The 13,581-nt window shown below is 41.9% G+C and overlaps 1 protein-coding gene across 7 annotated transcripts in view; it reads right to left on the bottom strand.

Annotated features, from left to right (window-relative positions):
- Nucleotides 1-956: 956 nt before the first annotated feature.
- rreb1a (ras responsive element binding protein 1a) overlaps nt 957-13,581 on the bottom strand; it is a 48,323-nt gene continuing 35,698 nt past the window's right edge. For 6 of the 7 annotated variants that reach the window (XM_060869612.1, XM_060869615.1, XM_060869616.1 and 3 more), the window contains 7 exons: nt 10,468-10,621; nt 10,138-10,283; nt 8,078-8,267; nt 5,448-7,968; nt 5,158-5,322; nt 3,913-4,665; nt 957-3,810 (listed from right to left, as the gene is read on the bottom strand). In XM_060869612.1, the coding sequence (XP_060725595.1) occupies nt 3,329-3,810; nt 3,913-4,665; nt 5,158-5,322; nt 5,448-7,968; nt 8,078-8,267; nt 10,138-10,283; nt 10,468-10,621 (4,411 nt within the window). In that variant the 3' untranslated portion in view covers nt 957-3,328. The remainder of the gene's footprint in view (nt 3,811-3,912; nt 4,666-5,157; nt 5,323-5,447; nt 7,969-8,077; nt 8,268-10,137; nt 10,284-10,467; nt 10,622-13,581) is intronic. The other variant, XM_060869613.1, reaches the window with a different exon arrangement.

The raw sequence follows: 13,581 nt of genomic DNA on the forward strand, positions 1-13,581 counted from the left end.
ATTGAATTGAAATGAAATGCTTACTGTAGATGAATAAACAAACGTTGTGTGTATTGTATAGAGCGCTTGGATGAAGGGTGACAGAAATTTTGAAGGTCATCGTACAAACAGTTCAGATTGAAAAAAAAAACAGTCTATTATTACGACTATGAGCTGAAAAAACAGTATACAACAGTTATGTTTAGAACTGTAAAAAAAAAAAAAAAATACACCCTCGATAAAGGTTTTTAAAAGATCTCCATCACAGTCTTGTGTTTTCCCCCCAGTAGTGTCAAGTATCTTAACACACCATAAAAAATATCCCCAATGTGATAACTTAAAGACGTTTGTAGAATAAACGATAAAATTCACATGCAGCTTTCCTAGCAATCTGCCATTAAAACAGTAGCAGTGCATTTAAAACTAAATCTCTACTAATTATTTACTGAAACTTACGAATAATTATGATTAAAAAATCAAAAATAACTTGATTGATCAAGAAGAAGAAAAAGAAGACAAGAATAAATAATTGAAGTATAACTGAAAAAAAAAATAACTTCATTTAACTGAATTCTGGTCTCCAGCTATAAAAATTAAAGCTTATTTTAGAAGCCAATGTGACCATTTATATATTTATTAATGTTTCCTATACTGTTATAATGTCCTATAAATGCACATGTTGTTCAGGACAATGAGAAATGACCAAAGAAAATGGATCCTAAAACCGAAGTGAAGAACAGGACCAGTTTATATTTACAGTTTTCTCCTCAACTTCTCAGACGCTGACGATATGCGTCTAGATTTAAATTTCCAGCAGAACGTCTTGCGTATTAACAGTCAGAGTAAAGTTACAGCGACCCAGGAGTCTTAATCACTAAACCAACACGTCCTGATACGTCTTTGTGCTGTAAGAGGGAGGAAAATCCCGCAAAGACAAATGCGTTTGTCTACAATCAAAGCAGACGCACGAGACATCGTTTTGCATTAATATAATTTTATTGCTTTAAAGGTTTGATACAGAACAGCTTAAATTTCTGATTTCAAAAAGCACTCGTGTGAAGAGCAGGAGTAGTGTACCAAAATACTATTGATGATTCTGCCTCTGTTCAAGTCCAGTAGAATTACGCTTTATGTGTGTAGCAGCGACGCAAAGCTCCCTTTAAATATCAATCGGAGTCAGATGGCAAGACTTTTGTCATCATTTTGTAGTTTTCGCCATATTTAAAGGAGAAAGAGCACGAAGGAACCAGGAAATAAACGACCAGAGAAAGAAAAAAAGAAAAAAAAAAAATATGAAAAATTGATGAGAGGAATGTGGGTGTGCATGGATTCAGAACACCTTTATCCATCCCACTCGTTTTTAATTCACAGTCAAGTGCTAGAAGTAGTGATTGACAGTTCAAATTGTTCCAAAATCAAGAGTTGGGGAGAATATTTGCAACTCAGGAAAGTAAATTTCAAATAAGCATCATGTAAAAACCCTGAGAGCAAGACAGTGTGAGAAAGTGGAGGAACAGAAAAACATCCATTTAATAGAACTTAAAAAGGTTAACATGCAACTCTACCCTAAAGATTTACCCAACAAACAATAAATTTCACAGTTTTATATGCCTTGTATATCGAGGAAAAAACAAAAACGAACTCATATTATCCAAACTGATATAATAGTGATAATAATGATAGCCAAAAAAAAAAGACAAAATTGACCACCGAGTCTATAAAACATAAAAACATCTACATAAAGCCTTTGGATCAATAATGATTATTGCTAGGGGGAAAAAAACAAAAAAAAAACAAAGACCCAGATCAGCTGGGCTACTAAAGTATTGAGTCTAAAACATTTCTCTCTGCAGCATAATACATGGCTTCTCCATATGTTTACTTCTTTACCCACACTGGGCTACAATAAATACATTTAAAACAGTCCGTGTGCATTCTCAACAGAAATATATACACACACGTGGATACACACGCAACACACTCACACGTAGCATCCCAGGAAAAGGCATTAGGAGAAACGGAGTCTCAGAATACGATACGCAGACTGAGGAAGAGATTGCATTTTTCATTCAAGTTCATCCAACACTAGTCTTGTGCCAGTGGCCACTGCGGAGAGGAAATAAGCCATCCCATACAGGACTGCTCGTCTCCCGTCGAAGAAACGCTCGCTTAATAATACTCTGTTCCATAGCACTCGCACGACAAATGCAAACGGTTTTTGTTTCCTGTTAAAATTTTCTGTGGTAAATGGTAGTCGCCCAGTCGTAATTACGCTGTCAGTTCACTTTGCTGCTCTTTGAGGTTCACTTAGAGGTTGAGGTTTACACATTTGAGGAAAAAAAAAAAGTTAAATGACAGAAAAACCCAACTCCACGTGATCATATGATTGACCTGATCTCCTAACTAGGAGAGCTGCTCAGGAGGATGATGGTCCTGGAACTGGTGCCGTAGCCAGACAGGAGGCAGCAGGGTGACAGATTTCAAGTAATGAGAACAACTAGCGTTTGGAAGCAGGAGGTCCATCCTAAGACCTCTGGAGAAACACAAGTAAGGCCTGAAGTAGAATGATTTTGGAAGACATTTTAAGTTGGACTCTCTTTCTGCTTAGATCTGTTTTGTAAGTAACGCCGGAGCTAAAGCCCTTCTTCTTGAATCTTTTAGATTTAAAAAACACTGCACATCCCTCTGTAAAAAACTTGTCCTTGACTTTCTGCCAGAAAAAATATAAAAGGTTAAAACAGGACGTAACTGGAAACAAAATCGTGCTATTATAGGCAAATATTGCCCACATGTTATATACTGAGTTGTTGCACACCGCACAGAGAGTCACCCATAATGCAGATCTGCCTTCCAGACCAAAGCCTCTTCAACTCACCGTGCCGTCTTTTATGTAATACAAAAACCAGAATAAAATCCACTGTTTCAGGTATTCTGGATGCCTTTCTATTACTAAAGCTAGAAGGTGGATTTGAGTCCATGAACAGCCCTTTGAAATATAAGCGCAGCTGGACATATTCCAGTTATGCTTGTATGCACAAATCGTCACACAGTATTCTCAGTAGCCATGTGCCAGCTTCTAACAGCCTTATAGGACCGTTCTCTGTTCAGTCCCTTAATCATATACAAATCATCAGACTAAAGTGTTCATTTATGTATTGCTTTATGTGGCATTTTCAAAAAAGATTTTTTATAAAATACTCTAAAAAAATCAACTAAATCATCTGGTAGTAGATAAAGATATAGCAAAAAAAGTAGCAAGGCACTTGTAAATGGTCTTTTTGTTGCTGTTTAAAATGTTTTTGCAGTACAAAAGTACTTATTGTATGGCACTCACACTGGAGTTACTCTTTCACTCCACGCCGATGAGAGGAGGCTCGCTGGTAGGAAGGATGCACTCGATGTCAGGCTTGGAATGGATCTCCAGCAGGCCATGCAGAAATCTGTCTGTTTGCTCCACCTCCGAGGGTGAATCTGGGGCTAGTTGCTCTGCTGGAGGCTCTTTGGGTGTGTCGGTAGCTGGTTCAGTTTCTGCCTCCTCTGTGACAGAAGCTTCATTATCATTACTAAGTTCAGGCTCACTGTTGGTAGCGGAGGCAGACTCTTGCTTTTTCTCCTTCGTGTTTTCACTCTCGTTTTCAGACGGAGGGTTCGTGCTGTTCGGGGTGGACACCCTCTCGCTGGCCGAGCCCCCACTGAATCCCTCTTCCTCTCCAGCTCTGCCCATCTCTCCATCCGCACCGCGGGGTTTCTGGTGAATACGCTGGTGCCTGACCAGGCTGTGTTTCAGGGTGAACGTGCGCTCACAGGTCTGACACTTGTAGGGTCGTTCACCTGGACAAACATGACGTTTAAAGCATCCGTTAGAATGCTATCTATGCTGTACATCAAAGAAAAACTGCACTACAGATACTTGTTCATTCAAATGGTTCTTACCCGTGTGAGAGCGCATGTGTCTTGTCAGATCCTGAAGGCTCCAGAAACGTTTGCCACACACTACACATATTTTCTTCCTCTTGTCAGTTTTGCTCCCAGACAGTTCAGCCTCCCCTTCACAGCTCTTTGGTTCAGTTGCACCTCCTTCTTCATCACTCCTCTCCTCTCGGTCATCCTCAGAGCCACTGTCCATCACACTGCCTGCTCCTTCACTTTCTGCTGTCCCGTTTAGCTCCGCTTTCTCCGCCTCGTCTTCTACGTCGTCCTTTTTCAGTTCGCAAGGCTCTGCCGCGTCGTCCGTTTTGGAGTCCACGTTAGTGGCGTCAGCTGCCATTTCTAACGCGTGAACTCTTTCATGTCGTGCTAGAGTGGCGGCGTATTTGAAGCTCTTGTTGCAGCTCTTGCAGGTCAGCTTGGACTCTTCCTGTTCATGTGAATCACTGTCTACAACAGGAGAGGACTTCGGCTGTTCACCCTCTGAGAACGTAAAGTCAATTAATTTACTGGCAAAGTTCAGGTCCAGGCTTTTATTGCTGTGGGTATCATCGTCATTAACGGTGCTTTTTTTTTTCAATGACTCATGCACATCTTGGTGTTCTTGCTCCCCCTGGTGGAGAAGAGGTTTTACTGCAGCTGCTTCTGTGGGCTTGGCAGGGGAGGGTTTTTCAGCATCAGATGCAGCAGGCTTTTCAGCTCCAGAATTTGTCAACTCCATTGCCTCACCACTAGGGAGCTCTGTTTCAGACATGCTCTCTAAAACACACAAGTTAAAAATAAATGACCTTACACATTGCCAGTGTAAGTATACAAATTTTGGCTCACGTTGTTCTGCCTGTTACGAAAATTAAATGAGCAATATCTGTGATGACAATGTATAATTACAGTTTTACTTGTAAATACGGCACACAAGTCCCAGAGAAAGTGCAAGACATCGCATAAAACATCTCCAAAATACTGTAGAAAATAAACATGTATTCTCACAAACTGACTGAGATTAAAATTACGGGCAGGTTCCAGATTAAAAACAAATGACAGGAAATAATCTGGTACGTTCTGTACCTATTTTACGTTTTGTCTTTTGACTTAATATCTTTAATGGTTATATGTTACATTACGTAGCTTAATGCGACGCTGATTTATATGATTATATTTAACAGAAAATTTGCAGACTAGTTCAGGTTTAAAGGTATATTGTTATTGCGTATTATTTCCTGGACACTGATCGTGATAACAGTGACTCCATACCTGCACTCTCTGGTGAGCAATCGTCCGACTCCTTGGTTTTCGGCGTGGTGCCGTTTTGCCGGAGGTTTCTATTGGTTACGCCGTGCTTGCGTAAAAGATGCCGCTCACAGTTGGACTTGGTTGAGAATAGGGCTTCGCATTTAGGGCAGGGGTACGGCTTTTGACCTATAGCACAGAACGAATTGACCGGATTATTCCACATGTAAAAGATATCTAAAAATGACATGAAACTACTTTTAAAACAAAAAATATTTAAGTAGACAGACATTTAAACATGATTTCCATGTTACCCGTGTGTGTCAGCATGTGGCGTTGGAGTGAGCTGGCCCACGGAAAGACTCTGGGACAGAATGGGCAAGTCATTTTTTGCACAGAGTTTGAGTATGCGTTCTTTTTCCCTTTGGACTGCTGGGGTTGTGAAGACTGCTTGCCTGGCATCTGTTTTTCATCTTTCGCTTCGTTCTTGTCACCGTTGCATGATTGCCCTCCCTCTTTCCTTTCTAGCTCCATAATGTTGGTCTTTAAGTAGGTGCTGAATTTATTGGCATTACTGGTGGCCAACATCTTCTCCACACTAGCAAATTCCCCACTGGACTCGAGATCAATACTGAGGTCTGTTGAATTCATTGCAGGCTTTTCCCTAGATATGTTGTTGGCTTGTCTTTTATTGCTTCTCCTTTTGGATCCCTCCTGAAGAAACTCCTCAGCTGAGCTCTCTGAGACAGAATCAAGACAGCCATTAGGGCTGTCTCGTTTCAGTAGGTCGGGGGCACCAGAGACAGAGGAGATAATCTGGGCAATAGACGCTAATGGCGGGAGCTCCTTCGCGTCAGCAGAATTTGGTTTAGGTAGAAGGGGCTTTAGCCGCGAGACACGACCTGCTGCACTGGTTGTACCAATGGTGGTCAAGGCAACAGGAAACTGGTAGCACCCATGCTTCTGTGGTTTCTCATCCATGGTTCTATCTGTTTGCAAGACAAGTGTGTGATCCATTATGTTAAAGGATGTCTGTTCTTTTTTTACATCTCTTTGCAGCACTGCATCAGGATTTGCCTTCATATTTTTCTCAGGATTCTTGGGAATAGAGAGATCAATGGGCTCCATGGAATCATCGTAAGCGGTAGACTCCATTTTGATTACAGGAGAAGCACTGCTGTTTCCATCGTTGCTACCTCCTCGATTTTTGTTGGAAAAGTCCAGCGGTTGGTCCTGATCTGTGGCATAGAAACTAAGATCCTCCACTTTAATGGAACAGAGTGAGGCACTTGGTGCCATTCCATTGACTAGAGAAGGTTTAGGACTTGTTTGAGAAGGAGTGACAGTGATGGCAGCTATATGCTCTTCTATGTCCTGCTCTTTAATCTCAGGGTGCTGTTTCAGAAGGTGGTGGATACAGTTACGCTTGGCTAAAAAGGCTGCTCCACAGCGTTTACACTCAAACGGCTTTCTCTGGAAGCCATTGTGGACACGCATGTGGATCTTTAGGGCTCGATAGGTCTTAAGGTCCTCGCCACATAAATGACAGGCGCTGTCCCCAGTTTGTTCTAATCCATCGAGCATTGATGTGGATGAGGTGACATACTTGATATTTTTCTCAATCTCCTTTCGGGTGTTCTTCATGTGTTTCTTGCGAAGGTGACGCTCACAGTTGGCTTTAACAGTGAACGGGTAATGGCAGACTCTGCAGACGTAAGGTCGCTCACCAGTATGGGTGCGCAGATGACGAATCAGTGTGGCTTTGTCAGGAGCAATGTAGTCACAAATATTACACTGGTGGGGCAAGACACCCAAATGATAATGCATGTGTGCCTGTAGTACCCCTGAATATGCAAATACCTGTTTACAAAAACGGCAGGGATATGACCCTTTGCGACCTGCTCCCTTTTTCCCAGATGGCTCCCTTATCTTTTCTTCTGTTGGCTTAGTTTGTTGGTCATCTGTGTCCATAGGGGTGTCGGCATCACCCATGCAATCAGCTTCCATTTGCATCTTTTCAATAGAAGCCTGGTTGCAAGTTGAAGATGATGAAGATGAAGATGGCGACAGTTCCTTGGCAGCCTTTGGAAACTGGCCAGCAGGTGGTGGTAGACTGGGGCTGATGCAACCTAGTGATGCCTGCTGGGTGCTTAAAAGGGGAGGGGGAGTGGAGTTTGTCATATTGGTCCTAGGAGCCACCAGAGGCTTTGGCTTGAGTGGGGGCATCTGCTTGTAGTTTGACTGCACTGCACTGCATGGTGCCTTGGACAAAGGAGGGGGACTGATCTGGTTTGGGGCAGCAGAAGCCACTTTGAGGATCTGCTGTATGTCCGCTAGTTCCATTCCAGTCTCACCACAAACTGGCTTTACTACCATCCCACCATCTGGCTGGACAAGAAAACAAGTCTGAAATGGCTGTAAGGAAAGAAGTTTGAGAGCCTCATTTTGGGACAAACCCCGAAGCGATGTTGGATCCACCAGAGACAGGCTAATCCCCCCAGGGAAGCTAGAATCGTTTTGGGCCGATGATGCATCCACATGGATTACATGGATACTGTCTAGCACTGCTTGATAGGCATCGTCCTCTGAGGGTACAGGTTTGACCTGAGAAATGTGTTGCAAACCCAGCGAGTCCATGAAGCTACTTTTTTCAGATATAGGGGACTCTGTACTGGAAGGCTGAGAGGAAACAGACTCATCCTTGGATTCAGAAGCGTCATGTGTGGACTTGTGCAAGTCTAATGCCATATTTAAAGGAAACGCTTTGTCACAGGTCTCACACACAAAGCGATGAAGCTTGCTGGTGCAGCGGCGTATATTGGTTTCACACCAAACCTATTGATTTGAATAAATACAATATTAAGTATTACTAGTAAATGGCAGCAACACCATGAACTTAAATATCAGAATATATTTGCAGATTGATATAAATGCAGGTAAATACCTGGGCAATTTGAGGGAATTTGTGACAGGAGAAGTCAATGAAAGCAAGATCGTTGAAGCCTAGGGGTATGGAGGGGTTGTCCTGAATGAATGGCCGTCCACTGGCATCAGTTGGCAGCTGCTTATGGATGGCTGCGTTGTGACGGAGCAAACCTCGATGTGACCGAAATGAGATGCAACAATGCTCACACCTGAGTAGTAACATATTTTAGTTAATATTTTATCATATTTTAGAACCTTTAATTAAACAAACTGCTTAATCCTTAATGCAAAATAAGATTAATTAACCAGTATCTGTGATTGTTTAGTAACACTCGGGTGCTTAGATGGGTTTAGAAAAGCTATAATCAAGTATTGTTTAATTGTAACAGACAACTTCAAACATTACGGTGAAAATGTAGAGTAAAATTGTCGTAAAAAATAAAGATGCATATATAACGAATGATTCCTGCCGATAAATATCTCCAGCAATAACTGTGAACCTTCTCCATTTCTGTTTGTCATGCACTATGAGAGACAGCTGGCTAGTGTCTCTGTGACGTTGCACACAGCTCTTATCAACAGCCACACCTCTCACCACGGTCCCGAGGTGTCTGAGGGGACCATAAGCTGCTTTATCTCTCTCTCTCACACACACACACACACACACACACACACACACACAGTATGACCAGGCCAACAACATGGCAGGTGTGTTTTCACAGTTTCACAGCTTATATGTTGTTTAACTTAGATGCACATTTTTGTGAGTGCTAGTCATGAAAAAACAGCAACCTAACTGCCAAACCTGTTTTCCCCTTTGTCTTAGAAGTCATTGAGACATTTTGTTTATGTTGTGTCTCCCAGAGGGAGTCTCATATAACCAAAGTGCTAACTCCCTTTATTATTGGATGCCTCTGAATGTGAGACTGGATGTGTGAACAGCGTGCGATTGGGAGAGACAGACGACAAATCCATCCACATCATGTGAGCATCCTTGTATTTGCACGCTTGTGGTCTACAGTTGGCCGTATTAAACGCCCGATTCACTGCAGCCTAGATCCTCTTAACTAGCTCTCTTAGCTCTAGTGATTACACAGGATTAGTGCTAAATTTGCTTTACGTCCATACAGTAATGGTGCTGTGAACCCGAATCCAGGCAGGTTCACCTCAGAATGACCCAGCTCTGTGAAGCTACCCATTAACTTGTGTTCAGACAAGTTGGACATTGCATGAGTGGGTTTTAGGGCTGAAGTCTCTGGACTGTGATGTCTCCAAGGATACTCATCCCCACCCCCCAACAGAGAGGTCCAACCGACTGCGTCCTGAAGTCTACTTCTGTGACTCATTAAATCCCCTCACCGTGCATGCACACACACGCACACACACACACTCCATGGTACTTTCCCCCCTCCTTCCTCTTTCCTCCCCGAATTTCCTCCCTCTCTCTTCTCAACACCACTCCCTAGTCTGGTGCCTAAGGGCCAAATGGGGGAAGGGATGAATCCGTTAAACTTCTTCTGGCTAAGAATGCACAAACACCATTAGGAGCAAGTCAGGTATGACCCTTCTCCATTTACTCAGCAAACTCTGGGTTGGTCTTGGAGACCTGGAAATACGATGATAATTCCGTTATTGTTTTAGTTACATTAATTCACAAACAGGACATCAGAAGTCCTAAAAATGTTTAATGGTGGGGAAAACAAGCTATAGGCAAGCCTGTAAATCAATGCCCCAATTGGTATGCAAAAAGGACTCTTTGCTCAGATGTGTTAAATTAAGACCATTTCAGAACAAAGAGTGCCTCCATAATCTCCAAGCAACTGCTGCTGTCCTGCCTAAACCTCCAACATCTAATGCCCTTCATCTACACAGCTCTCATGGCAAAGAGACTTTCCTGACCATAAAGCTACATACATTTTCTCAAAAAAGCACAGAATAAATCTGCATAAATGATAACTAACATAAACTTCTCGTTTAAGACATACAGCGACACCTGGATTTCACTAAATCTGTAGATGATGAAGGCATATAGTTGGGGAAAACAAGAATATTTGTCTTGTGTATAAGTGCTTTTCGAACCTGAGTGCAGTGTCAGGATGGGTTTCCATATGAGCTTCCAGTTCCTGTTTGGAGTTGAGAGTCTTGAAGCAGATGGAGCATGGCAGCAGCTCCTCCTGCCCCTTGCTCCCGGTCTGATCATCCACTCCACCATCTTCTACACCCTGCTACGCAAGGACAGTGCAGTGTCAGTCACACATGCTAAGGGATGTTTAGAGACTTTTACAGATTTTTCAGCATCTATATCCAGACATAATCTGTATGTATGTATATATATATATATATATATATATATATATATATATATATATAATTATGAATTATAGTGTACATAACAGATGGAAATCTAACCCTTTTACTGGATGGCTCATCAGCTTGTTCTCCATCGTCACTATGACTGGGTTTCTTCTTGGACAGAACAGCAGAGGAGCGTTTCCTTTTACCGGATAATAGTGGGCTGGTGGGACTGGAGAGGGAAGGATCTTTATCATGGATCTTCATGTGCCTGCAAAGTGAAAAAGACGGTTGAACTTTTCAGTGTGTTTAAAACAAATGAAAAGCATCTTATAAACATGTTACGTTTTATAAGGGTATATAAAATCTACGTTAGCCTACAGCAGCGGTCACGATTTCTCGAACAAATACGTGTCGCTGTGGCTGAGATTTGATTAAAGTCGATGCCTAAATGACCGATAATGCCTGTGTGTGAATGGGAGAACTTTTGCAAATCAGATAAACCGAGCCAACAGGGTGGGTTGCTTGATTGGAGTGCCTGGTTGATGGATAATCTCCGAGTAAAACTGGATTGAGGGATCTTTCATGCTTCCGGATGGAAATGGCACCAAGAGGAAAAGCAGTAATAGGCTAAAAAACCCCTGCAATTATCCCAGTGCATGTGTATGCCCTTACATGGATAACTTGCACAGGAATAAGCAATGTTCCGTGAAGAGACCCATAAACAAGTCCTCTTCATTTTAGTAGTCAGGAAACCAAAAAAAAGAAAAAGAAAAGCAAGTTTATACCATCGATTGACATTAATGTCTCTCTTTTTCATCTACCTATGGGTCCCACGCTCCATGCCAATGAGAGGTAAAAAAAGATGCACAATGCGAAATGGGCAAAAGATCAAAGTGTACAGAAGGCTTATATAACAGGCCTGCACTGACAAGTGTGTGCATCTCTTACACAATTCTCTGTTAAGGCTACATTTTTTATATATAAATTAGATATGCGCTTGTGCATATGTGAAAAAGGTCATCCTTCTCCATCTCGGTCGTCTGAGTTTCAGGAGTTTCATCTTTCACTCAGTAGTTTATTAATAGCAGGCAGAAAATTGGCCACCCATGTGGGGATTTGATTCGTTCCCTGCTCTGGACTCGAGCTTGACAAATCGCAGCAGACCTGCACTGCCGAGTCAGTGAGCCACGATTGGATGGAGATCACTACAGGCATCTTTCAAGCAGATAAGTTTAAGCAGTTAGATCTGATTGGAAAAAAAAAAAAAACTTCAGCAGGGGTAAAGCTTATAAAAATATACAATTTAAATTACATTAATAAAGTTGTTCTAGGCTTCCTGTGCTTGGATCGTGGGTGTTACTTTAGAAATGATAGGAGTCAGCTACATAATCTGTAAAGGATCATAAAACATGTGGATGCCTCAACAAGTCCATTCCTGACATTCCAACACAGTGTGAAGGCAGGGGGCGCTGTGTTGTTAAATTCCCAGTGCAATGTCACACCAAGGGCACTACCCTTAACTCTGTGGCCGTTTAGCAGTGTAACCTACGCTGGAGGAGTTTAAGCAAATAAAGCAGCCAATAAGCTCTCGTGTGGCCGCCCTCCTCTGTCGGTTGTGATCTCTCTCTCCTTGACAACAGTGACTCCCTCCTCCCTGCCCCCATTTCCATGTGATGCTTTGGCACAAAATGGTGGCCTCCTTGCCAACAACATAGTCAACTTCCTCGTGCATCACGGTTTTACAACAGCACAAGTACACTGGTTTGTTTTCACTGATGTGCCTTAGAAATAAAACTAAACTTTTGATCTTGATCAGACTACGAGTAAGAAAAGGGAGGAAGAGTACATTCTTACAGCCACACAAACACACTGACTGACAATGACGTGGTAAAAGGAGGCAAACGGACCAGTTTCTCAACTCATCAGCAAGCTCTTGTCTGATTAACAGCTCCGCACTGAAAACCAGGTTCATATTTCTCTTTATCGATGTTCATTCAGGTGAAAACTGACGAGGATAATCTCTCTCTCTCTGTTTTACAGCCCCCTGCTTCATGCCTCAACACCTTTAGCCCCTGAGCCTCAGGGAGGATGTTGGTTCTTGCCCCTCCACCACCACAGCCTGGTGTTAGAAGATACCACATGTGAAACAACGGAGAGGGAAGCTCTTCAAAGACGTCCGTTTCCTGCGCACAATCATTCTTTCATAATAAACTGCCTCTGTCCTTAGCACAAATACCTCAAATTGCATGCACACACTTTTACACCAACGCCCATCTACTATCTCAGTGGCACACTTGTTTTGTGTGTAACCCATGCAGGCAGGGTGGCGGTGCAGCATCAGGGCGAGGTTCAGGACAAGTTACTGAGAAAGATGGAATCAGAAATTAACCATCTTTTTTTTTTTTTTTTAAATAAAGCAAAATTGTTTCGTGATGCATCACAATATAGTTCACACTAATACATATATATTTGTTATTATCATAGTGAGTAACGCTGAAGACATTGCCATGCTGACACACAATTTAAGCGTGTCACAATGCTGATTAGATTATATTTATGTCATATGTTCTTCATGTACTACTAGTACATTTCTGCGATGTTTAAAAACGTTACATGGTAATGAACAAGAATGGCGTATCTTCGTTATAATAACTGATGCCAGCTTGCCTTGAAAACTGTTAAACTTTTTTTTTTAATTGAAAAAATAAGTAAAGAAATAACGTATTTGCATATTGTAGATTTTTGAAAAAATAACAGTACTGCAAAAGGCAGTAATAATACTATAATAGACATTAATAATAATTATTCAAATTGTTTTGTTCTGCATCGAACAACCGTGAATGAAATTTTATTTCACTTGTACAATAACTGTGTAGCATTACTTTTTTAAAAATTGAATAGAAATCAACCAGAAATTTTCATTTCCATCTCTAATAGGAATGCGCACACACACACACACACACACACACACACACACACAGTACTCTGTTCAAAACCTCCCCTACTCCACCATTCCTGGATAACCTCCTTAGATAATGAAAGCCTTTTAACAGCCAGTTAGCGGTGTTAGAAGAGTGAGGAAGCTGCTCGGCATTGGGGGAAAAAATAATTTCAGATCGTTATGTCTTCACAGCACACGAGACGAGGCCTGTTTAACACTTCTGCGTCCGTGTGAACACGTGAAGGTGTGTACGAGCGTCACACTAGTGTTACTATTTGTAAGAAAAC

This window comes from Tachysurus vachellii, chromosome 5 (genome assembly GCF_030014155.1).
Source record: "Tachysurus vachellii isolate PV-2020 chromosome 5, HZAU_Pvac_v1, whole genome shotgun sequence".
Taxonomy (NCBI): domain Eukaryota; kingdom Metazoa; phylum Chordata; class Actinopteri; order Siluriformes; family Bagridae; genus Tachysurus; species Tachysurus vachellii.